At 39.7% G+C, this 22286-nt stretch overlaps 11 protein-coding genes across 15 annotated transcripts; 2 read left to right on the forward strand and 9 right to left on the reverse strand.

Moving 5' to 3' along the window:
* Positions 1 to 32: 32 nt before the first annotated feature.
* LOC103875083 (probable eukaryotic translation initiation factor 5-2) lies at positions 33 to 2012 on the forward strand. The gene has a single exon (XM_009153533.3). The coding sequence runs from the start codon at positions 620 to 622 to the stop codon at positions 1853 to 1855; it is 1236 nt and encodes a 411-aa protein (XP_009151781.1). The 5' UTR covers positions 33 to 619; the 3' UTR covers positions 1856 to 2012.
* Positions 2013 to 2077: 65 nt separating this feature from the next.
* Positions 2078 to 3887, reverse strand: LOC103875084 (BAG family molecular chaperone regulator 8, chloroplastic). 2 transcript variants are annotated; one of them, XM_018659440.2, is made up of 2 exons: positions 2424 to 3887; positions 2078 to 2306 (listed from the first exon to the last, which is right to left on the reverse strand). In XM_018659440.2, the coding sequence occupies exons 1-2, from the start codon at positions 3633 to 3635 to the stop codon at positions 2286 to 2288; spliced, it is 1233 nt and encodes a 410-aa protein (XP_018514956.1). In that variant the 5' UTR covers positions 3636 to 3887; the 3' UTR covers positions 2078 to 2285. The 2 variants fall into 2 exon arrangements, with proteins under 2 accessions (XP_018514956.1, XP_009151783.1); XM_009153535.3 differs by having other exon boundaries at positions 2078 to 2303; positions 2421 to 3887.
* Positions 3888 to 4409: 522 nt separating this feature from the next.
* Positions 4410 to 5111, reverse strand: LOC103875408. Its single transcript, XM_009153927.2, has one exon. It carries the CDS (start codon positions 5109 to 5111, stop codon positions 4410 to 4412), a length of 702 nt encoding a protein of 233 aa, XP_009152175.2.
* A 610-nt stretch (positions 5112 to 5721) lies between these two features.
* On the reverse strand, positions 5722 to 6936 carry LOC103875085 (putative protein TPRXL). The gene has a single exon (XM_009153536.3). The coding sequence runs from the start codon at positions 6684 to 6686 to the stop codon at positions 5934 to 5936; it is 753 nt and encodes a 250-aa protein (XP_009151784.1). The 5' UTR covers positions 6687 to 6936; the 3' UTR covers positions 5722 to 5933.
* Positions 6937 to 7042: 106 nt separating this feature from the next.
* Positions 7043 to 9683, reverse strand: LOC103875086 (pentatricopeptide repeat-containing protein At3g29290). Of its 3 annotated transcripts, XM_033273751.1 has the most exons (4): positions 9492 to 9683; positions 9383 to 9402; positions 7662 to 9301; positions 7043 to 7220 (listed from the first exon to the last, which is right to left on the reverse strand). In XM_033273751.1, exons 3-4 carry the CDS (start codon positions 9180 to 9182, stop codon positions 7056 to 7058), a joined length of 1686 nt encoding a protein of 561 aa, XP_033129642.1. In that variant the 5' UTR covers positions 9183 to 9301; positions 9383 to 9402; positions 9492 to 9683; the 3' UTR covers positions 7043 to 7055. The 3 variants fall into 3 exon arrangements, with proteins under 3 accessions (XP_033129642.1, XP_009151787.1, XP_009151785.1); XM_009153539.3 differs by having other exon boundaries at positions 7043 to 7217; positions 9383 to 9615; XM_009153537.3 differs by having other exon boundaries at positions 9383 to 9615.
* LOC103875089 lies at positions 9510 to 11096 on the forward strand. 2 transcript variants are annotated; one of them, XM_033273847.1, is made up of 7 exons: positions 9510 to 9706; positions 9784 to 9906; positions 10223 to 10296; positions 10380 to 10459; positions 10572 to 10723; positions 10837 to 10907; positions 10985 to 11096. In XM_033273847.1, exons 1-6 carry the CDS (start codon positions 9703 to 9705, stop codon positions 10902 to 10904), a joined length of 501 nt encoding a protein of 166 aa, XP_033129738.1. In that variant the 5' UTR covers positions 9510 to 9702; the 3' UTR covers positions 10905 to 10907; positions 10985 to 11096. The 2 variants fall into 2 exon arrangements, with proteins under 2 accessions (XP_033129738.1, XP_009151789.1); XM_009153541.3 differs by having other exon boundaries at positions 10837 to 11058.
* Positions 11024 to 11995, reverse strand: LOC103875088. The gene is made up of 2 exons (XM_009153540.3): positions 11588 to 11995; positions 11024 to 11510 (listed from the first exon to the last, which is right to left on the reverse strand). Exons 1-2 carry the CDS (start codon positions 11933 to 11935, stop codon positions 11253 to 11255), a joined length of 606 nt encoding a protein of 201 aa, XP_009151788.1. The 5' UTR covers positions 11936 to 11995; the 3' UTR covers positions 11024 to 11252.
* Positions 11375 to 14147, reverse strand: LOC103875090. The gene is made up of 3 exons (XM_033273825.1): positions 14010 to 14147; positions 11588 to 13747; positions 11375 to 11510 (listed from the first exon to the last, which is right to left on the reverse strand). Exon 2 carries the CDS (start codon positions 13638 to 13640, stop codon positions 12879 to 12881), a length of 762 nt encoding a protein of 253 aa, XP_033129716.1. The 5' UTR covers positions 13641 to 13747; positions 14010 to 14147; the 3' UTR covers positions 11375 to 11510; positions 11588 to 12878.
* Positions 13645 to 14919, reverse strand: LOC103875091 (egg cell-secreted protein 1.4). The gene is made up of 2 exons (XM_018659986.2): positions 14010 to 14919; positions 13645 to 13747 (listed from the first exon to the last, which is right to left on the reverse strand). Exon 1 carries the CDS (start codon positions 14738 to 14740, stop codon positions 14399 to 14401), a length of 342 nt encoding a protein of 113 aa, XP_018515502.1. The 5' UTR covers positions 14741 to 14919; the 3' UTR covers positions 13645 to 13747; positions 14010 to 14398.
* A 246-nt stretch (positions 14920 to 15165) lies between these two features.
* LOC103875092 (UPF0301 protein TC_0483) lies at positions 15166 to 16509 on the reverse strand. Its single transcript, XM_009153544.3, has 2 exons — positions 16206 to 16509; positions 15166 to 16084 (listed from the first exon to the last, which is right to left on the reverse strand). The coding sequence occupies exons 1-2, from the start codon at positions 16348 to 16350 to the stop codon at positions 15294 to 15296; spliced, it is 936 nt and encodes a 311-aa protein (XP_009151792.1). The 5' UTR covers positions 16351 to 16509; the 3' UTR covers positions 15166 to 15293.
* A 999-nt stretch (positions 16510 to 17508) lies between these two features.
* Positions 17509 to 20504, reverse strand: LOC103875093 (pentatricopeptide repeat-containing protein At3g29230). The gene has a single exon (XM_009153545.3). The coding sequence runs from the start codon at positions 19486 to 19488 to the stop codon at positions 17695 to 17697; it is 1794 nt and encodes a 597-aa protein (XP_009151793.1). The 5' UTR covers positions 19489 to 20504; the 3' UTR covers positions 17509 to 17694.
* Positions 20505 to 22286: the final 1782 nt, after the last annotated feature.

Here is a 22286-nt window from a genome sequence, read left to right on the forward strand (position 1 = left end):
AATAGGTTGAATAGTCAAACTAATCATATATTATAATTATATAAATGATGCTTAGAACTTAGAACCAGTTTAATCAAATGCTTTCTTTGTTTACTAAATGTATAAAGCGAGTTGGTTCAAGAGTAAATCTTATTAAAAATAAGTTAGGTTCGATCGTATATGTGATTTATAAATGATGTCAAAATAACTTTTAACCGTATCGATTTTATTGGCGTAACTAATTATAGCCGAGTAAGTAAAATATTAATTAAAAATAAATGAAATAAATATAATATAATTTTTTAAGAAGATCTATTATAAAAAAAATTCACATATGAAAAAATATTGTAACTTCTGTTTTAGTTAAAGATACAATGATATTTTTCTATTAAAATTTTAATGGTAAAGTTAGTTAAAATAGAAATAAAATATAATACAAAAAGGGTTTAGGCAAATTTCCATTTAACTAATGGGAAAGAGAAAAAAGTAAAGATTGTTTCTTTTTCCCTGTCCTCTTATATATACATTCATCACCCCTTTGCTGTCTATCTGGTTGCTTGAAAAACACTATCCTACTATTCAGAAGTAAGAAGTTGAACAAGCTCTTGTTCCATCCCGAGACTCCTCCTCTCTCTCAAAGATGGCGCTGGAGAACATTGGTGCTTGCAACCGTAACGATGAGTTTTACAGGTACAAGATGCCTATGATGGTTACCAAAACTGAAGGCAAAGGTAACGGCATCAAGACCAACATTGTCAACAACGTCGACATTGCAAAGGCCTTGGGGAGACCTGCATCTTACACTACCAAGTTCTTTGGTTGTCAGCTTGGTGCTCAGTCCAAGTTTGATGAGAAGACCGGGACTTCACTTGTGAATGGATCTCACAGCACGCCTAAGCTTGCTTCTCTTCTGGAGGCTTTTATTAAGAGGTATGTTCAGTGTTATGGGTGTGGGAACCCTGAGACTGAGATTATTATTATTAATACAACAAAGATTCAGATGGTGAACTTGAAGTGTGCTGCTTGTGGGTATATCTCTGAGTGTGACATAAGGGATAAACTGACTACGTTCATTCTGAAAAACCCACCGGATGCCAAGGAGGAGGCCAAGGATAAGAAAGCTATGAGGAGAGCTGAGAAGGAGAGGCTTAAAGAAGGTGAAGCAGCTGATGAGGCCCACAAAAAGCTTAAGAAGAAAGCACCTTCTAACGGGAAGGAGAAGGCGTACAAGAACCATGCTTCTGATGAGAATATCAGCCCAAAGCGTGATGAGAGTGCAGATGAGGTGGATGATGATGATGATGGTATTCAGTGGCAAACAGATACTTCTAGAGAAGCTGCTGAGAAAAGAATGAAGGAACAGTTGAGTGCTGCTACTGCTGAGATGGTGATGCTCTCTGTAAAAAAAGAAGAGGAGACGAGTCTCGTGCAGGAGATGAAAGAGTATCTGAAGGAAGGTTTACCTTTAAGCCAGCTCAAAACGTTCATCTCCTCTCTCTCTGAGCCTCCTCAAGATGTCATAGACGCACTTTTCAACGCTCTCTTTGATGGTGTGGGCAAAGAATTTCTCAACGAAGTTATGAAGAAGAAGAAGTACTTAGTGGCTGCAACGCAAGAGCAAGGATCACAGATGCATCTGCTCAACTCTATCGGATCATTCTGTGGAAAGAGTGGAAACGAAGAGGCGGCTAAAGAGGTGGCTCAGGTTCTTATGGCATTGTACGATGAAGACATTGTTGAGGAAGAGTTTGTGCTGGAATGGTACCAAAGGGGACCGAGCGGAGTGGACAAGAGCTCGCCTGTTTGGATGAATGTTAAGCCTTTTGTGGTGTGGCTACAGAGCGCTGAGTTCGAGTCCGAAGAGGAGGAGGATTGAGAGTTTCTTTTGCACTGTGACTGTTTCTAAAATCACTGTCTGACTTTTTATTATTATATAATTTTGCAAGTGGGTTGTTCGAACTAATTTCTTCTTGCTTTGTTTGGTTCTTGCATTGTTGTTACTTGGTTCTAATGATTATTGTGTTAATTGTGTGTTTGCGGAATTTGGTATTGGTCTAGAGGGGTTCTTAGTGCAAAATCTCGATGCAGAGATCTTTCCTAAACAATCAAATACTAACTTTAAGGTGGAATCTATTTGTCATAATGTTGATAAATGAGAGAACACAAAAATGAGCAAACTAAAAGAAAACTCTCACAGATTTTTCCAGAGGAAGTTGAAAACTAGTCTAAACCATCTGGTTATGTTACAGTTTCTACAACAATAAAAAAAGTTTCCTTATTGGGTTCAGGGAACAGACTCTCACAGCTCATTCGCTTTGGAGGGCTCTGATTCTTTCATGACCCTCCCCCACTGGTCAAGGTTCCATTTTTAGAGGCAATGGAGGAGAGAACATTAAGCTGCCTTTTTGAAGCTGGATCTTCTTCTCATGTTCATTACCATTTCTTGTAACTATGGCATCCCCTTCGCTACCCTCTGAAGAAGAGACCTCATTTTCACAACCACTTTCTTCTTCTTCCTTGGACACATTTTTTATTCCCTCAACTTCATTCCTATTCTCTTTCTCGTCTCCATTTCCATCTTTTGATCCACTTACAGAATCATCTTCCTCGCTTATGCTTGACTCTGACGTATCCCCATAAACCTTATAAACGTTCCCATTCTCATCAAAGCTCACAGTTTCCCCTCCACTTCCTTCCACCAAAACCATGTTCCTTGTTTTCGAACCACGCTTCCTTTCATTGTCTCTGGACATCACTACAACCGAATCATTATTCTCTTCGCTCGAAGTTACGTCACAAACATTCCTGTCCTTATCAGACACCACGGGTTTTGCCTTGACTACATTGCCTTTCACAAACTTGTAGCTACTCTCATCACTCATGGAGTCCAACTCTTCTAGCTCCCCATTGCTAACAAACACTTTCCCCATTTTACCATCACAGCCTCTAAATTTGAACTGACTACCCACAACAGAGCCATACCTCCTAACAGCACAATCATCAATGTACTGCAGAAACCTCACCAAATCTCTGCTCAATGATCTCTTACTACTACGTATCATTGGATCAATCCTACCCTGAATCGAGTCAAGCTGCAGAAGCAAGTCTGTCGCTTTCCGGAAAACAACCTTGAAAAGGAAATGGGTTTTCCCAGAAACCGAAGATTTGAGAGACACGAAGCTGGATTTGATCAAAGCTAGTTCCTTTAGATGCCTCAAGGATACGGACCTTCGAACAAGGAAAGACCGGAAACGCGTTTGAATGACACGCGCCGCGGAGTCTCTCAATGTAGAGTATCGATCTCGACGTTGGTCGTAGCGAGCTGCAAACTCGTTGAGAGACGACTCGAGATCGTCGACTTTGCGTAGGAGACAAGACAAGATAACATGGTCGTCGTGTTCTCGTGGTTGAACATTGGTCTTCTTCTGATGCTGGTGGAAACCACCGTTGGATCTCCGACATGGTGCTTTGCAGGAGCAGGTTTGGTCGGGAGATTGCGTTTCTTGTCGCTGAGTCTGGAGGTAAGAAGCGACGAGATGAAGAAGATTATCAGGAGAAAGGTGGGTAGAATCTCCGCGTGATGACGTAGCGACTGGAGGGATGTTGACGTGGTGGTTTTGGCGCCGTATGCAGCTGTGGTGGTGACGGGATGCCATGGAATCGACGGCGGGGTTTACTAGAGACTCTCTGGTGGTGGATTTGACCAATTATCGATCCCGTGAAACTGAGAGAGAGAGACAGAATAAGACAAAGGAGCTTGACAAACGTCACGCGGTCCGTATCATGTATTACAACCCGGCACGCATTTCACCTTGTTGACCGGTCGAACCAAACCGGATGCTAAACATAACTTTGATTTTTTCTTTTAACTTTTTTGTGCCGTTAATATTTATTTATTTGTGTTATATTATTTGTAATTGATAATTTAATTTGATTGTTCTACTTGTTTTATAAATTTCTCTTATTAAACTACGAATAGATCAAATTTTCTACCACTCAAAACTCAAGATTTTTTATGTAAATATTTTTTTAATAAAACTACTAAACTATAGAATGTTCCATGGATTTTATTATATAAGTGGATTTATTTTAGTGTACGCTTTTATAATAAAATTTCTCTATTTTCAGAAGAGAATATAGAAATGTTATTTTCATTTTTAAATATAGAAACAAAAAATAGTTGTCATTAATTTTTTTATCATAGAGTCGACACCAGAATAAATTTAACTATATAATAGAGATTTATATTCTAGAAAAAAAATAGAAATATACATGTAAAGATGCTTTTAGTCACTGAACCATAGAGAATCATCACTAACATCCATCAATAATATGAAGGTTATGTGCAATGCATAGGACCAATGAGTAGTCAATAAAAGGAATAAGTGAATCACTCAATTCTTTTTTTTGTAACACAACTTTCATTAAACCTAAACTCCAAAAGTCACGGGAGCCATTACAGAGGATTCATTCCAGAGAGCCTGCTTTGTCAGAGCATCAGCATCTCTATTCTTACAACGTTTGATCCAGCCAAAAGAAATAGATGTAAAGGCCTCTGATAAACAGAGTATATCCGCAACAATGCCATACAGTTCCGCCGTCGGGGGTCCTTTGTTGAGCGTTTTAACCAGCTTGAGGGAGTCTGACTCGCAGCATACATGAAGGATTCCCTTTTCAATGCAGCATATTAGAGCTTCTCGCAAGGCCAGTGCCTCGGCTATCAGTGGGGAATTCACAAAATGGCAATGAGTTAGGAACGAGCTTCTATTCCCATCCCTATCCATCACCCAGCCTAGTCCCGCTAGTTGTAGATCCTGGCGCCAAGCGGCATCAGATTGGATTCGGGTTGAGTTATCGCTTCGGTTGAGAGTAGAGTGACTTGTTGGAGCGGGAGTTCCTTTGTTTTGGTCCCCTTGTGATGAGCTCTGTCCTGTCAGCCATTCTCGAGCCGCTACTATAGCCTTGGTGATGATTGCCTCCGGGGTTGTGTCCTTGTTGTTAAAGACATAATCATTCCTTGCCAGCCAAATAAACCAGAGTATCCAAGGGGCCAGTTGGCCTGATGTTATGCCTGTAGGTGGAAGGCAAGTCTCTTTGCAAAGCGTAGGCCAAGCACCAGCTAAATCTACCATTCCTCTAGTGTCAATGCAGTTTGAGAATGGGGCTAGCTTCCAAACCTTTTGTGCTATCCCGCAGTGAAGGAACAGATGATTGGTAGATTCTGGGGTGTTACATCTCTTACAGTTGAGAGCGCTAGTTATGTTGCGTATTGCCAAGCTTTCTCCTACAGGTAGGGCTCCACGGAAAATTTTCCATAGAAACAACTTGATCTTCGGGGCTGTATGCAGTTTCCAGACGCCAGAGTTCCAGTCAACCGTCACTGCAGGACGTTCCTCCTCCGGGTATGTTGATCTTTCTAGTGCCTTTCGATATCCTGACTTGGTCGTGTACTCTCCTGATTCCGTGCCCAACCAGATGAGCTTGTCTGGGGCGCCGGTTCTGCTCGGTTTTATGCTTAGGATTCTGCTTTCTTCGTGCGGTACCAAGCTTCTTATAGCCTCTTTGAATCACTCAATTCAATTTTGACTTTTTCTATTTATTTCTTTTGTTCTTGGTTCAACAGACAACTTTCCATTAATCTAAATCCGAATACAACTCAGCATATATTGTTTCACCAAGAATTGTCACCATAGAATAAAGCTTAAAATAAGATAAAGTTTACAGCTTTATCTTGCTTTCGAGTTATTGATTAAAAACTGTTTTTCTTTTTGGGTTGTCTTACAGAACACAGAAAACGACATAAGAAGGAAACTCTGGTAAAAAACAAGCGTGGCTTGGGTCGTCGCGCCAAAATATTGTCATACACATTCCAAGACAAAGTCCAAAAATTTTAATTTAAAAAAAAAAACAAACATGAATCATCTCATTAATTAACTAATAAACAAACAAACACACTACCACGACGGAGAAGTATACGACGGCGAACCAGACGACGTAGACAATCCACCGTCTTTGTCCTTCTCGTTGTTTGACTCACTAGCAGAACTCTCCAACGACCTTGCATTGGTTAACGAAACAGAACATGCCTTCTCAGGAAGATCCTTCATTGGAGTCAACCTCGGCGTTACACTGTCATCTTCCTCGCCGGAAGAAGAAGAAGAGGAGTCTCCGGTCTCGAGCCTGGACGGTGAAGACTCAGGGGTCTCGAAAGGCGTGGTTGGTTTACTCGTAGCGTCGTTGGAGTACATTGGGTTCGATATGTAGATGAAGTTATCAACGGGTGCAGGGGAAGCTGGTAAGGATGAAGACTCATGGTGAAGATAGGTTTTGTTGGTTGTTATGAGGAAAGGGTTTGGAGTTTGAAGGACGCCTGTGGTTAGAGGATTGGTGTTAGATGGTGAAGGGTCGCTGGCTGTTGAAATGGCTTGAGCGAGGCTTGTGGTGTTTGCAGCGGCGGTGATTGTGGTTGTGGGGAGGGTGAGGGAGTGATTACGGCGGCGGCGGCGACCGAGTAAGAGAGAGCAGTAGAGTTCGGCTAGTAGTACTAACACTAAGCTTAGAACCATTACTAAGCTCACTACCATAACCATGGTTGCCGCCATTATCACCTTCGACGAGCTATTCATCTTTGGTCTCTCTCTCTCTCTGTGGGGCTGAGTGTATACAGAACATAGAGGAGGTGAAGAGAGGTGAGTGGTAAGAAGCATGTTTTGTTTTTTGGCGGGAAAGTCTGCTTTATCAGAGAGTCTGTGGGCCTGTGGTGGTGAGGATTGGGTACGAGGAACACGAGGCTCTCTGTTTTACGAGCTTCATAACATTAACTTTTGCACATCGAGGGAGTGAGGGAGGGTATTACTGTAACTTCACATCCAGGCACCATGTGAATTTGCAGAAGATGAGAGAAGAGAAAAGGACAAGCTGAGTCAAAAGAATCTCTAAGCTTGTAATAAATGAGTTTGGATCATTCAGATGAAAGTTAGGGTTTTTGGGAGATGTGTAACTTGCTTTAAACGAAATTAATAACAAGTATCTTTTGTCTTGGCTTATAAGGAACAAGTATGAGTACACAAAAAGATTTAATGTCTCTTCAAGTTCTGTAGCATCATAGCTCGAGTTTTACCATCCGGTTCTAGACCCATCTCTCTCATTTCCACATAGAGCTCCTTTGCTAACTTAAACTCTCGTCTTAAACACATTCCATGTATAGCAGCGTTGTAAAGCGACACATCTGGTTCCACCTTCTGTTCAAGAAACAAACAAACATTAAATCAAAATCTATTCTAACTCGGCATGGGGAAAAAAAACCGGAACCGACCCGAAATACTTAAAACTGAAACAGACCGAAACCTTCAAATACTTAAACGGTTCCTATATTTCTATATTCGAACCGAACCGGAACCGAGGTAATTTACCTGACTTATTCGAATTCCTGAAATAACTGAACCGAAACCAAAACCAAAACCAAATGGTAACCGAATTTTTTTCCTAGTATCTTTTAATTCCTAATTTTACTATTCAAACCGAACCCAAAACTATCCGAACCGAACCGAATAAAGGTCATATAGTAATTGGATCCTTTAACCCCCTACCCAAGTTACCCGATATTTAAAATACCCAAACCGATACACCAAACGCCCATGACTACTTCTAATAATGCACATTTGAGTCACAAAACTTATTACCTTTAGTATATCTTTAACCTCTCCCCACAGTGAACCCCAAGAGCAACTCCTTATAAGCGACAGATACGTAAACGTGTCCGGATCACAACCTCTTATCACCATATGCTCATACACTCGCAACGCCACTTTCGACTGCCTAGACTTCTCGCAAGAGCTTATCACCAGATTATACGAAGAAGTCGAAACCGTCACCCCCGAACCTTCCATCTCATACAAAAGCTTCACAGCCTTCTCCCAAGAACCAAGCTTCTGGCAAGACACCAAAGCCGTGTTGTACAGATACTCATTCACACAACACAGCCCTTCGCTTCTCACCATATCAAACAGCTGGAGAACATCTTCGTACCGGTTCGCTTTGTACAAACCCGTGAGCAACGCGTTCCAAGTGTACTCATCAGGTTTATGCCCCAAAGACTTTACAACAACACTGTAAACCTTAAACACCAACCCCACTTTCCCAGCCTTTGCTAACGAGTTGATCAGTGCGTTGCACGCTACTAGATTAGGCCTCATCCCTTTATTTAACATGCTCCGAAAGATCTTCAACGCCAAGCTCCATCTCTCTTCCTTGGTGCACGCGCTTATCATTGCCTGCATTGCATCCTCTCTAGGAGATACGTTGTTCTTAACCATCTCGTCGTATGCATCTAGAGCCAGCTCGCTTCTCCCACACCGAACAAAGATGCTAACGAGAAGAGAGTATGTAACTTCTGTTCCGGTTAGACCATCGCTTTGCATAGCTCTCCATACCCTCTCTGTCTCCTGCACGTTGTTCACCCGTCCGGATAGAGAAACCACGGTGTTGTATAGCACAACGTCGAAGTGGCTCTTGTGTTTGGGGTTCTTTTCTAGCTCTCTAAACGTTCTTAGCGCAGAGTCGCAGCCCTTTAGCTCTGAGACAGCTTTCAACAGCAAGCTGTACGTGTGGCCTGTGAGGTTGTCCTTTGTTCTCATGAAGTCAAAGACGGTGAAGAGTTTCTGAAGGTTTCCACTCCTCAACAGGCACGAGAGAAAGGAGTTGCAAGCGTGGGGGTTGGGTTGTAAACCTGAGAGTCTCATGGAATCAAACAGCTCTGATGCGCTTTTGACTTTGTCCAACCTGCTGAGTTTGAGAAGTCTCTTTGATAACATCTCCTCGTCCCTCTCTTCTAGGTAATGTATCCTACTCCTACATGCTTCAGGCTTCTCTTCTAAATTATCTTCCACAAACAAACCGCAAAGATTTTCTTTCAATCCAGATTCCAAATCCAAAGCCATGGTTTCACCGTTGGAAGATCTTTCTAGCTTACTGGAGCATACTCTCGTTGCTATTAATGAAAAAGACTTCATTTTTACACTAGCATGAACTAGACGCCTTCGTTTCAGCTTCATGGCCGTTGCAAAGTCCAGCGAGTGACTCCTCAAAGACCAATGGCAACTTCTTCTCCAGATACAGCTGCTATTCTTGAGGGAATACAATCCATAGTCCAATTGGTTCGATGTAGAAGTGATGGAGACGGGACTCAACCAGACATCACCCATGATTTTTACTAAGAAACACCAAAACTGCAGAGCAATCTATACCTCCCAACTTTTAACACATGAGCTGAGAGAACATACTCTTTAGATATGAACAAGGCTGAGAGATTACTTCCTAGGTCCTACACAGTAAAAAGATGACAACTTTAGTGAAAGGATTCACTTAATTAAAAATCCCCACTGCACGGCTAAAGCAAACAAACCTCAAAGTTACTTTATCAAAGAAGCTCAGCTACGTAATGATCAGTACCAAGAGAGTAAACAGACATGGAAACCAAACCAAAACCAGATTCTTCCGGTTGAATTGATGAATCGAAAAGCCTGTTTGAGGGAGTGTTGAGAGACTTGAGACGATGAGGGAGAAGATACAGCAGAGCTTTTTTGAAAAGACAAAATGATCCACGCACAACGACGTCGTTTGGAGGGCTCAAACGCAGCCGTTTAATGTAGCTGAAGCTTAAAACATCCCAAAAGCCGACGAACACAGAGAGAGACTGAAGCGACGAAGTTTGAACATCCAACAATGGGTAAAGTTTCTGACTTTAATTTCGAAATTGTTTCGGAGAGTGTCTGTTTGATTTGGTGAAGGTGTGTTTGGCTGCAGATGAGGAAAGAGAAGGAGAAGTGAAGGAAGGAGTAGCATCAATAGCTTTATTGCCATGTGGTTCCATCTCTGGCCATTTCATTCACACGCCTCTCTCCATCTGTTATGGCCTCCATGGCACTGGTACTCTCTCACTTTCTCTTTTAATGGTCCTTTTTGTTTGGTGGGCCAGTTTGTGTTCTTGTCTATATCCATTTAGCTTCGGTTTGATGAAAATGGTTTGGTCCGGAAGCATGTAAATGAGTCTGTTAATAATTAAAAGTTTTATCACACTAAGACTTAACCATGTACTAGTTAGAATACTAGGATTGGTTGAACATGATATAAATTAGCTTAGGAGCGTCAAAGGAGGTGATATAAAATTGCCTTGGAATCTTCATTACCATTGCACGCTTCTGCGTTTTGTTGTATGATTGATATCTTCTTTCTGTTTGCAAAGAACTGGCTTGTGAGACTGAGTGCAGCCGCGGTGAGGATTATCGGTTGATCAAGCTCACCATCATTGACTACAATGTATTAATTTATCACTTCTATTAACACAGTTTGTATTGAGCTTGTTCCTGACTTGCTTCTTGTGATATTTCTTGAAATAAAAGAGTAAAAAGGAACAAACAGTTGTAGTTGAGTGCAAAGGTCACGATGCTGCTCGAATTAATAATGTCGAGCATGCTCACGGGTAAGTCAAAACTAAGTTGAATATAAAACGCCATTCTATTTGATTATGTTACTGTCCTCTGCTAAATAAAATATAACTGAGCTCTATGTTTATCACTTTTGTCTTTAAAAAGCTGGGAGGAAGATGTGATAGGATTAGTCGAACAAAAACACGGGAAGAAGAAAGTTTCTGTTTCGTTCGAGTGTGAGACACTGAAGGCAGATAAAGCAGCAGAGGACCACATCAGACAGTTCATGCCCAAATTAGCTGGACTTGATGCTGTCAGTACGTATAACCAACATTCTCCTTCTTGTTACCATCTCATTATCATCATGGTTTCTTTGCTTTCTTGGATCAACACAATCTGAATGACTGCAATGATTGTGTGATTCTTGCAGTTAACATTGGACCAATGAAGATCTCTGGGCTTGATTTTGCTGCAGTGGAAGATGAACACAGAAACTAAGACAGAACAGAACTAGATTTTGCTAGTGCAGTGTCAGTCAAGGATCTATTAGAACTTAATTTTAAGAGTGAAAGAAAACAAAATCTTTAGACACTTTTCTCATGTTATGCTATTAGAACTTATTTTAAAATTATTTTTGCTTAGGAATCACTCACTTATACAGAGCGGTTACAGTCTATCTTTTACTTAATAGATCTAGATCGATCCATAGATCTATTGATTGGCCTATACCAATCTTGGTTTTATTACAACCAACACAAAAATCTCTAAATTATTAGCTAGCCTTTGAATAATAATATATATATGTATAGTGGCAAATGAACGTAGTAGATAAGCCTCTGAGAGAGATCAAGGTAGCTTGACTTTGTCTACACCAACTGTAGTATTTGAAGCCGCCTCGGTCTGGATAGCAGTCTCCACGAATTGAGTCGTCACTGTCTCCCATCTGGTGATCGTTTGTTTAATCTCAGTTTTTTGTTCTGCTGTCACCGCCACTGACCCCTCTACCTTCCCTTGGTTTGCTTCAATGATTTTCTTGTGGATGGCTTCTAACTCTTGCAGTGACTTGGCCACCTCTTGTTGGTAGGTCTCCATCGATTTCTTCACCTATAGACATCCCACGAGAACATGAAGATGATGGATAGATACATAAAGAGTTTTCAAAGAGATCGAGTTTAGTTTACCTCTGGTGACTTGCCAGTAAACTTTGAACCAATGAAAGACACTGCATCAGATATTTTGCCCGCAGCTGTAGAGAAGAAACCTTTCTTCTTTTCTTGAGTAACCTTTGCGGAGGCTACCATTGTAGCCTTTAGTTTCTCGAAGAAAGACTTGTATTCCTCCTTTGGAGGACACTTCTTCTCCAGCTTCATTATGAACTCCATGACTTCTTTGGATGTCTCAGCCTCCAGTTCTGCCACTGTTGTGCTAGAGGTGGTGGTGGCGGTGGTGGCACTTGAAACATGTTCCATAAAGGTCACTGATGCAAAGAGAAAGGTGAAACATAATAATAATAACTGAACTCTTGCCATTGTTTTATGTTTTTTATGGTTTTATATATTGTATTCTTTTTTGTTTTGTTTTGGTTTAAAATGAAGGAGTAAGTTTGAAGAATGAATGGATTGGTAATAGAGTTCTTTTGTGTGTGTTTTTATAGTTATGTTTAGTGTTCTATTTTTAGAATCATTTGTCCAATGACCATTGAGAGTTTAGTGGATCAAGCTCCAAATAATAGTAAACAGTTTCGTGGCTCTTAATAATGGACTCTGAGAAGTGAGAACTTTTCAAACCTATCATCTGTTTTTGTATGTTATGTATCTTCGATGTGCGCGGTCTTAGACATATACGTCTCACTAATACTAAACTCATAAATAGTCTATTTTCTACCTAAAATGGACTATAGTGTCAGATCACTTGTGAACAAAGGAGTTCTAGTGTTAAGATCTCATAGCATAGTTGCATAGACAAGTAAAGGCTTCACTATTATGAGAAATAAGCTGAAAGAGGTTTTAGAAAGTCTTGAGAAGAAAGTTACTATGCTTGTGAGTTTTGTTAGTTCAATGTGTGTGTACTCAATACTCATTGCCTTCTTTCAGATGAAGTGATGGCTGATGCTTCTGAAGAGAAAAAAGAATCTTGCTCTCATCTAATGACTAAGAAGTAGTTTTGGGTTTTGACATTCGCATTAGCTCGTGTAATGACGAGCATTTCACACACAAATCTTATTGAGACAAACCTCAGGCAGATCCTCAATTACAATACTACTATTAAACTCCTACAAGGAGAGCCCTTACAACACATGGACATGTCCTTTCTCCAACTCCCATCGAGAAACAATGCAAACCAAAAACTACATCTACATACAAAGATAAGAAAGACCGGTAATTACCAAATCATCATATACTTACATAGAGGCTGGTCTTTAGGACTAACTCGTTGAAGAAAAGTCATCGAATAAATAGAAACACTTATAATTCATGTGACAATCTCCCTGACGAGCCAGTCAAGACAAGGATAAGCGAAGTAGAGGATGAGAAACGAAGGAAGAGCCAGCAAGAGAGTGACTAGAATGTACATAGCCAATATGGCTGCACTGGTGGGTATCGCATAGAGTACAATCAGCAGAAAGATAACAACCAATGGGAACTTTGCTGTCAACTGGACAAAGAACACCAGAGACTTCCTCAGCGAAGTTTGTATGTTGTCCCTCGGTACACGATGATCATTATTAACAAAGCCTGATGGTTCAGGCTGAGCGCGGTGATGGCCGCGATGGTGGAGACACGGAGGTGGTGGCTGCTCCCTTGTATCGGTTTGATCTCTCCCCGGCGAACTGCGTCTCTCCCCATTCATCCTCTCGACCATCCACAGCACAAAGTAGTTCTTACGAGGGAACCTAAGAGCTCCTCTGAAGACGAGACGGAAGGACAAGAGGTTGCACCAAGGACACGAGATGAAGAGAGGGAGCTGAACAGGGTGAGTAGGTAGTTTCACAATAGCCCAATGAAGTCCCAAAATGCAGTTTTTGCACATCGTGTGGCCGCACCATAACACGTAAGGAACGTTTTCGACGATGTTGAATGATTCCCAGCAGATAGGACACTCGAGACCTTCTTCTTTGCTGCCTACAGATGAAGCATCGTCGTCTGAACAGTCCACATGAGTATGGTGGAGTGGTGGTGGTCTTCTTGCTTCGTTTCTCGGTCCTGTGAGATAACTCGACGCTATATTCCACATTTTCTAGTATCAGATAAAAGCCAAGAAACTGATTCTACTAATACACAACTTCGAGTTTCATGAAGCTCCCATGGTGGAAGAAGAGAGTAGGACTCCAAAAATGCATACTGAAACAATATTAATGATTCGTGAAAAAAAGAAATATAATTAAATAGAAAGATTCGATTTTTATGGTTAGAATCGATTATCATTTGAAGCTGTTTTGTATTAGATCTTAAAAAGCTTGATCCTTTCTTCATCTTTTGAGCTAAATCTAAACTCTATTCAGATTCAACATTCAATAGGCTAAGAACCCAATAACTAACAAAACCACTGATATGATTATCGATCAGAGCTTAAGCAGCTAAGCGTAGGAGATAGAGATCGTACCGATTCTCTTCGAGGAGATTCTGCGCCGCGAAAGATTCAAGCTTTCTCTCTATTGGATTCGCAAAGTGAGCTTTTTGTTTCGCACGTTGAAGAAGAAGATGCTTTTTTGGAAAACGACACCGTTTCTATCCAAAGATATTTTGAATGTTTTTTCATACAGACCAATGATTATAGTATGTAGATTAGATTAATCAAAAGACTAAACAACATTAGATTGGCAAACCTTTTGTGTGTAATCAAAGGCAACAATGTCTATGAACTTGGTAAGAAATTCATTTTTATTAGATATGATATTTAATAAGACTTGGGGGAACAATTAATAGAACAGTGATTATTCCATAAACTTTTCTAAAAATAAACAAATGGTCCAACTTCACTATCACTTATGATTAGGGTAAGTTTGGAACAAGGTTAGCACAATTGTCTTTAAGAAGAGGTGGGAAGAAGGGGTTCAAAGGGAACATGTGCGGCCAGCAGTTAGCGTCTATGGTCGAAAACGCCTTGCAACACGCGGTTCCAACGTGTCCAAACTTGCCTGAGAAAACCGACTGGAAGAGTTCGAGTACACATCCATGGACGTTGAAGAGAGATGACCAGCATTTCTCTAAGTCGATGGGATAGCTCGGTGGAGATTCTGATCGTGGTGGTTGGTCATGAGCCGCTCCTTGAGTGATCAGAACCGCAAGGCATAGAACTACAACTAAGACTAATGCTCTTGATGTGTGTTCCATATCTCTCTTTGATTATATAAAGTTTATATCTTTCCTTCCTTCTTTTTCTCTTTTAAGATTCTTGAATGGTTTGTATATGATATGATCACAAGGCTAGAATTTATAGGCTGAGAAACAAGAAGTAACAAACGGAAGAAAACAATTAAGTTGTTCAAAAGTAACTCATGCTATGTATTGAAGTCATTCTCTATTAAGTTTTACAAAAGTAACTCAGGCTATAATATGTTCAAAGCGGTAACTATAATTATGTGCTTTGTAAAAAAGTCTAACAACTAGGCGGATTATTACAAATCTATACGAAAACTATACGTTAATGATTTATTTATTATGTTATATAAGATATTTTTAAAAAATTTAAAACAGCTTATAGACAGATTCGAGCTGCTTAAATCGGATTTTAAAAAAATCGTTTAGGCTATCACCGATTTTTAAAACATTAGAAACACTCATATTCATAAATTAGTGATGAATCCTGAACACATTTGATTACACATAGTCATGACTCGCTGATATAAAACCATTAGTAAACACAAACCATTACAGAAACTAGAGTTTATATAACAGAGCCAGTTTGAGGACCAATAAGCCCCAAAACCTCATCCCAAAGACCATGACTCTGAACAGCAGAACCAAGCTCAACAACACTCGAGCTACAAGCAGCCACAGTCCAGTACCCTCCCAAGATCTCTGCTTTCAGCTGCTCCTTCTCCCAACCACAATACCCATCAAAGAATCTCATCTCACTTCTTCCCACCAGCTTCCTCTTCACCATCTCTGCAGCCAACCCCACACTCTCTCTCGTCCCGTAGTACAACCCTTTCATCACTTGTCTGAACACTCCGCTCTTCGCAACCTCGTTGTCCCCGCCACTCCTCGGACTCACCAGGAACAGCCCTTCTTCCAAAGGTCCACCAAAGAAGAGTCTCTTGTCCGAAAACGTTCCCGCCACGTCTAAGACCGTTGATTTAGTCTCCTTGATGGACATAAGCGATGGACGGTTGAGGATGACTCCTATAGGACCTGAGGGTCCAACAGAGAGGATGAGGATCACAGTCTTTTCGAAGATGTGGACTCCATCTAGCTTCTCTGTGGCGATTAGGAGACACCCTGGCTCTGGCTCGTGGATCTTGTGTGCCCATTTGTTTCCAACTGTGATCAGTGTGGACGATGACGGATAGTCAACCACCATGTCAGGGTTAGACCAAGAGGAGGACGAGTCCTTCTCAGAGGTTGCAGCTTGCTCTCCAGCTACCAGCCTTGCCCTGAACTCTCTCCAGTCAGCATCTGCTGTCGAGTTGTTGACGCAATCATCGTCCAGTGGCTTCCATGAATCCGAAAGAGAACCTATATTCAACCAAAATGCTCTCGTCAGGCTTGAAACAGCTACAAGTAATATACTAAGGCCATGCTTATGAATAATACAATCCTCATAGATGAACATGACCATGAAAAGTATATTACTTACAATTTACAGAGATCGGAGAAGCAAACTTCCTGGTGAGAAACTGGCAAGAACTTCTCTTGGGGCAAGAAAAGATTCTGGGTTTGATGAAGGAGACAAGCTCTTTGACACCAGAGATTGATCTTGAGGTAAGAAAACAAGCATCCATGTTTACTCTTTCTCTTTTTCTCTGTCTCAATTCACTTTAGACAGAGCATAAAGTAACGTCGACAATATAAGATAGTGAACAGATGAGAGCCGAAGCTGAAGTGTTTGGTTCTGAGGATCCTAGTCAGAGGTATGGGCAAATGGATATGCTTTAACCTTATAACGTGTTGCTTGTATTTAAAGGTCTACATTTGCATATGCTTTTGGATATTGGATAAGAAACAAAATCCTTTATCAAACTTTTTTTTTTAAATATGATGTGTAGGGCTAGTGGCCACTCATCATCATTGTAGTTACTTACCCACTCCTGTGGAAAAGATAAAAAGAACATACAATTATTACACCCAACCTACTAGAAGATTAATGATCTAAAACACCTAGAAAGGTGATTTTTATGTGTCAAAAACTTGGATCAATCATAAAATGTGTTTGCAGAAGTGAAAAGTTAATGATCTTATGAGTCTAAAGACTTTTGTTTGTACATCCAAAAGTCAAGCTACAACCACATAAACAATAGCGGATTTTTAGTACAAATCAATAAGGGCACTATCAGTGGTCCTGTTTTCTCCATTATTGCATTACTATTTTCGATAGAAATCATTTCAAAAAGAAGATTTAAGATCAACTTAAAATCATTTAGACATTGATTGTTGTAATAAAATAAACCTCACGGGTTTGTTCAAATATGACTATTTAAACACCAAGTCCAACAACTACATAGCTTGTCTAAGGAAAACACATCACCGGCAACACGTCATCGTATGAACGTCATTACAATAACGATCATCTGTTTGAATTGTCATTAGCTGTTACCTGTTCAAGTTCTAGGGAACCACCTAACCATAAGATTTGTTTAATCTTTTTTTCCAGAAAGTTGCAGAGGATCAACTACTTAGTTGCGTGCTAAGGTAACAACATCACCAAAATACGTCATCGTTACTGACGTCTATACTGATCATCAATAGAATTGTCATTAGCCTTTTACAATTCAAGTTCTACGCAGCACCTAACCATAAGTTTTATTGCGACTATTACTAATACTCACAGTGAGGTTCCATGGGAGTTTGAACGTCTATTGTTTGATCTTCTTGGTTGACGACAAGAACCTGTTGTGGGACTAAGACGCAGAACCTCCATCTCTGGAGTTAAAGAGTTAGTATTGCAAAATCAAATCCATCTCAAGATTATTAATAAATCATGCTGTATATACATCACTCCAACTCATCTAGTTTTGGGGATTACAAGGATAAAACCATCTTTGTGTTCCTTTGGAAAATGAACTACAAAATATATGGCCTTAACTTTGACCAAATTACTGTATCACAAACAATAAACTAAGCAGAGGTTATCCAGCAGCAACCAGCTCACCAGTATCTGGAGGTTCGATTAGGCTACCAAGCATCTGGTATATTTGATCAGAATCTGGGTGTGATTTGTCAAACACTGTGAATTCGTGTATCCCATCTTCCAAATGAATCAAGCTAGCTCCAGATGGTTTCTCTACTCCCATACTCTTCATCTTCGACCTTATGTTAGCAACCCCTTTCCAATCTTCTGCTGCTGCGTAAATATTTGACAGCAGCGAGTAGTTCCCCGGGTCAGAAGGGTCTAATCTAACCAGACGATCCAGGACTTCTTTAGCAATGTCCACCTCGTTATGCATCCTGCACGCTCCAAGAAGAGCACCGAAAATCACAACGTTTGGTTCCATAGGCATTGTTTGGACAACCTCGATGGCTTCCTTTAACCTCCCACCTCGACCTAATAGGTCAACAAGACAACCGTAGTGTTCGATTTCTGGAACAAGTCCATACAGTTTCTCCATGGAGTAGAAGTAATCTATGCCTTCATCGACGAGACCTGCGTGATTACATGAACACAAAACAGCAATGAACGTGACTTTATCCGGACGAACCCCTTCCTTTCCCATTCTCAAAAATAGCTCAAGCGCTTCCTTTCCGTGGCCGTGAGCACCAAGACCCTGAAGCATAGTGTTCCAAGAGACAAGGTCCTTCTTGGGCATGTTGTTAAACACATCAAACGCTTTTTCTATGCTCCCACACTTGGCATACATATCAAGTAGCGCATTTAACACATGAGCATTAGAACTGAGGTTAGACATTCTTATCATGGAGTGAACCCTCATCCCTAAACTGAGCAAACCAGACTCAGCGCAAGCAGCCAAGATACTAATAGCAGCAGCAGCATCAAATCTCAGTCCTGCATTCACCATTTCATCAACTAACTCATCAGCCTCTTTTACAAGCCCCTTCTCCGCATATCCAGCAATGATAATAGTCCACGTGACCACATTCTTAACCGGCATCTTATCAAACATAATCCTCGCCATTTCCATGTCCCCAGCTTTACTATACCCCATCACCAACGTCGACCACGATACAGTACTCCTCTCAGGCATCACCTTAAACAGCTCAAACGCTTCACTCATATCTCTACACCTCGCGTACCCATCCAACATCGTGTTCCAGCTAATCAAATCCCTCTGAGGCATTTCATCGAACAGCTTCCGCGCATCCCTCAACTCCCCTGCCTTCACAAGCCCACTAAGCATCGAGTTCCAAGTCACAGTGTCCCTCTCCCCCATCTTCACAAACAGCTTCATCGCCGCTTTAACACCCAAACCACCGCACCTCGAATAGCAATCGATAAGCGCATTGGGCACGTAAATATCAGACCAAAGCCCCAATTTTTCGATGTGGGTGTGTATCATCTTCACCACAGGGAACCAAGATTGGCCCGAACAGGCTTTGAGGAGAAAAGGGTACGTGAAGTTATCACCGTAAAGGCCGAATCTTTGCATCTCGAAGAAAAAGGAGAAAGCTTGGTGAGGCTGAGAGTTTAAAGCGTGAGCTCTAATCATCGAATTGCAGAGATGGACGTTGGGTCGTTGGATTTGATTGAAAACCCTAACGGCTAACGTTAATTGACGGCAGAGAGTAAGAGCGGAGATTAGCTTCGGCGCGATGCTTAGGTCTTGGTGAAGGTTTCGGCGAATGATCTGGGCGTGGAGCTGCTTTACTTGGGCTAAATTGGCGCACCTGGGAAGTTCGTGGAGTTTCTCCTGGAAGATTCTCCGGGAAGAAACCAGCGACGGCGCTCGGACCGGTAAGGAAGTCATGGATGTCGGCTGCAGGAGCGGCCGTGGGGGTGGGGATGGTGGTCTGATTGTGTGTAGAGGCGCAATGGTGGCTTTGGGGAAGATGATTCTTACAGAAACTGGATATGTCTCTGTCTCTCCAATAGTACTTATCTGTAATATGTATATGACATTGTGTATAGGTATGGCTGAAACCGTTGGGTTAGGTTCTGAACAAAAATATTATCTTTGGCAATGTTTACAACTGCTCCGCACCGCAGTTAACAGTAACAAAAATCTCTACATATATCATATATTTATACGTTTTTATAACTGTTAAAACCGCACCGCAGTTGAACCGCTTGTAGAACCGCAGTCACCATTTGGAACCTTTGTATTTTTGTACAAATCTTAATTAAACTCTACCATTAGTTTCTTAAGACTATAGTCACGCCAGGGACCCAAAAGGGGTTGGTCATACCTAGGATGAACCAAATGTAAATGACTATTCAGTGGGAACTTGTCTTTTCTTTTTCCAACAACCTTCATAAACTAAATCAAATTTGGTAGATAGAAAGTCATTCGAATAACTAATTTAGTTGTAGCATACATGTAAAAAAAATATTTAGTAGATAATAGAAAGATTATTCAAATAAGTCATTTAGTTTTAACTTAAATGTAAAAATATAATATATGTTTTCAGTATTTTTTTAACTAGTGTCGGACGCACAAGTTTTGCTTAGACTATCTCCAATGGTACATAATAATTTTTTTTTATTTCACTCTAAAATAAAATAATTTGAATTTTCTCAAATAGTTCACTCAATAATATAGCTATTATATAATAGAGTGGAATACAAAGTAATGTTGTTTTTTTACTCTATTATAAAGTGAACCATTGAATCAAATCCAACTATATAATAGAGTTATTCTATTTTAGAATGAACTATAGAGAAAATTATTGTGTTCCATTAGAGATGCATTTAGACGCTAGGCTTTCTAAATTCGTACTGATTATTTTCTAAACTGCCTACATATTTATAAAATACTATAAATATATATATATATATATATATTATGGTTTATTAATTATAGTTATTAATATATTATAGTATAGAATCTTATGAGATAAATTATATAAATTATATTTGTAAATTATGATATTTAACATTATACATAATATATATTAATTATATTGTTATATTTTATAAACGTCAAAGCCACTTAATTAATAATCTAGACGTCTCATAATATATTAATTATATTGTTATATTTTATAAACGTCAAAGCCACTTAATTAATAATCTAGACGTCTGATTAAACATTTTAGCCGTTAGGTATTGATTGACCATCCCTTTATTGTGTAACGCTTTCTTGAATACTGCTTTTAGCAAGCAAGTCCACAAGAATATTATAAGTACAAGAAATTAAAAGAAAACTAAAATTCTCCAAAAAAAAAATAATCTAAAGTTACAATAATAATCTGATTTTGAACTAAAAGGAAGTCAATTGAGAGGATACTCAATCATCTTGAACAGAACGGAATACTCTATCTCGAATTGAGTAGATGTAATATGCATATTTCGTAGGCAAGACATAGCTCAAATGAGTCTATCCACCTCTATATGAAGTGCTGAGAGACTCCATTATGGAGTCTCCATCTACACGCCTTTGCTGCGGTGGGAACTTGTCTATGAGGACCATTTAAAGGATACTAATGATTTTTTGGAGTTTTATACTTTAGTTGAAATGTTAAAGATTTATCGGAGTTCATGAAACTTTTCAAAACCATTGCAGTTTTCTTTTGACTTGTATAGCATAGCATCGCATTGTAGGCATCTTCTAAGCATACGTGCATGTTGTTTTGTTCTCCTTCAGGGAAGCTGATGGCTTAACTATTTGTGTACCCTAGTAACCATTGAGTTGGGGCACACGATGAAGTTCAACAAGAGCTTGTTGGCCAAATGGCAAAGGTTGACTGAGGTGTGTGTTTGGCTAGTTTTTCATCGAGGCATTTAAAAGAGGTATTTCACAATTCTTTCTATAGATTCATAGATATTCTTAGCTCCTTAACCATTAACCCGCCTTACAACATTTCTACGTCTACGAACCCCCTACTTGTCATCCCCACTTAATCAAAAGCAATAAGGCAAAAAAAAAGAGTTAAAATAAAGCTCCGCAATATAGGACACCGACATTTTATACTTTTTAGATATCCAACTAAGTTAAAGTTAAGCCATAGGATATGCAATCATGCACATTACTTGGTGTGTATGAAACCAAACGAAGGAGAGTTTTAGCCGGCAAAACTTGCTGTTGAAGATGGAAATTCATGAGAGGATAAGGCTTTTTTTTTAATAAAGTTACATCAATCAAGTAGATTATCCACCTTTGATTTATGCCTGAATGTGCTGTTTGCAATAAGTTATTAGTTATTTGATTATTTCTATAGAAAATGTGAATGTGAGATCGTTTTATAGTCAAATAGTTTGGTTTATGTGAACACAATATAAAGATTTGAGACTATTTCAGATGATAAAAGTTGCATATCCTAAAATAACTAGCTTATACACATACAAGATATTTGCTTTATGGTCACTTTAAAGTTAGGTTCTGTAAGTTGAAATTTATCATAATTTTTGTACCATATAATAAGTTATAAATAACATTATATTATTTTTCTTCATAACATAAATAATAAAATACAAAAAAAAAACTAATTCCTGATTAACCCTCCAAATATAATTTTTATTTATTGGGTAGCTACTAGCTAATAAAGTAATAATCATATGAATTAAATCCAGTTGACTATTTATAATTTTTTTCAACTTGTGATATAC

The sequence above is a fragment of the Brassica rapa genome, chromosome A06 (genome assembly GCF_000309985.2).
Source record: "Brassica rapa cultivar Chiifu-401-42 chromosome A06, CAAS_Brap_v3.01, whole genome shotgun sequence".
NCBI lineage: Eukaryota > Viridiplantae > Streptophyta > Magnoliopsida > Brassicales > Brassicaceae > Brassica > Brassica rapa.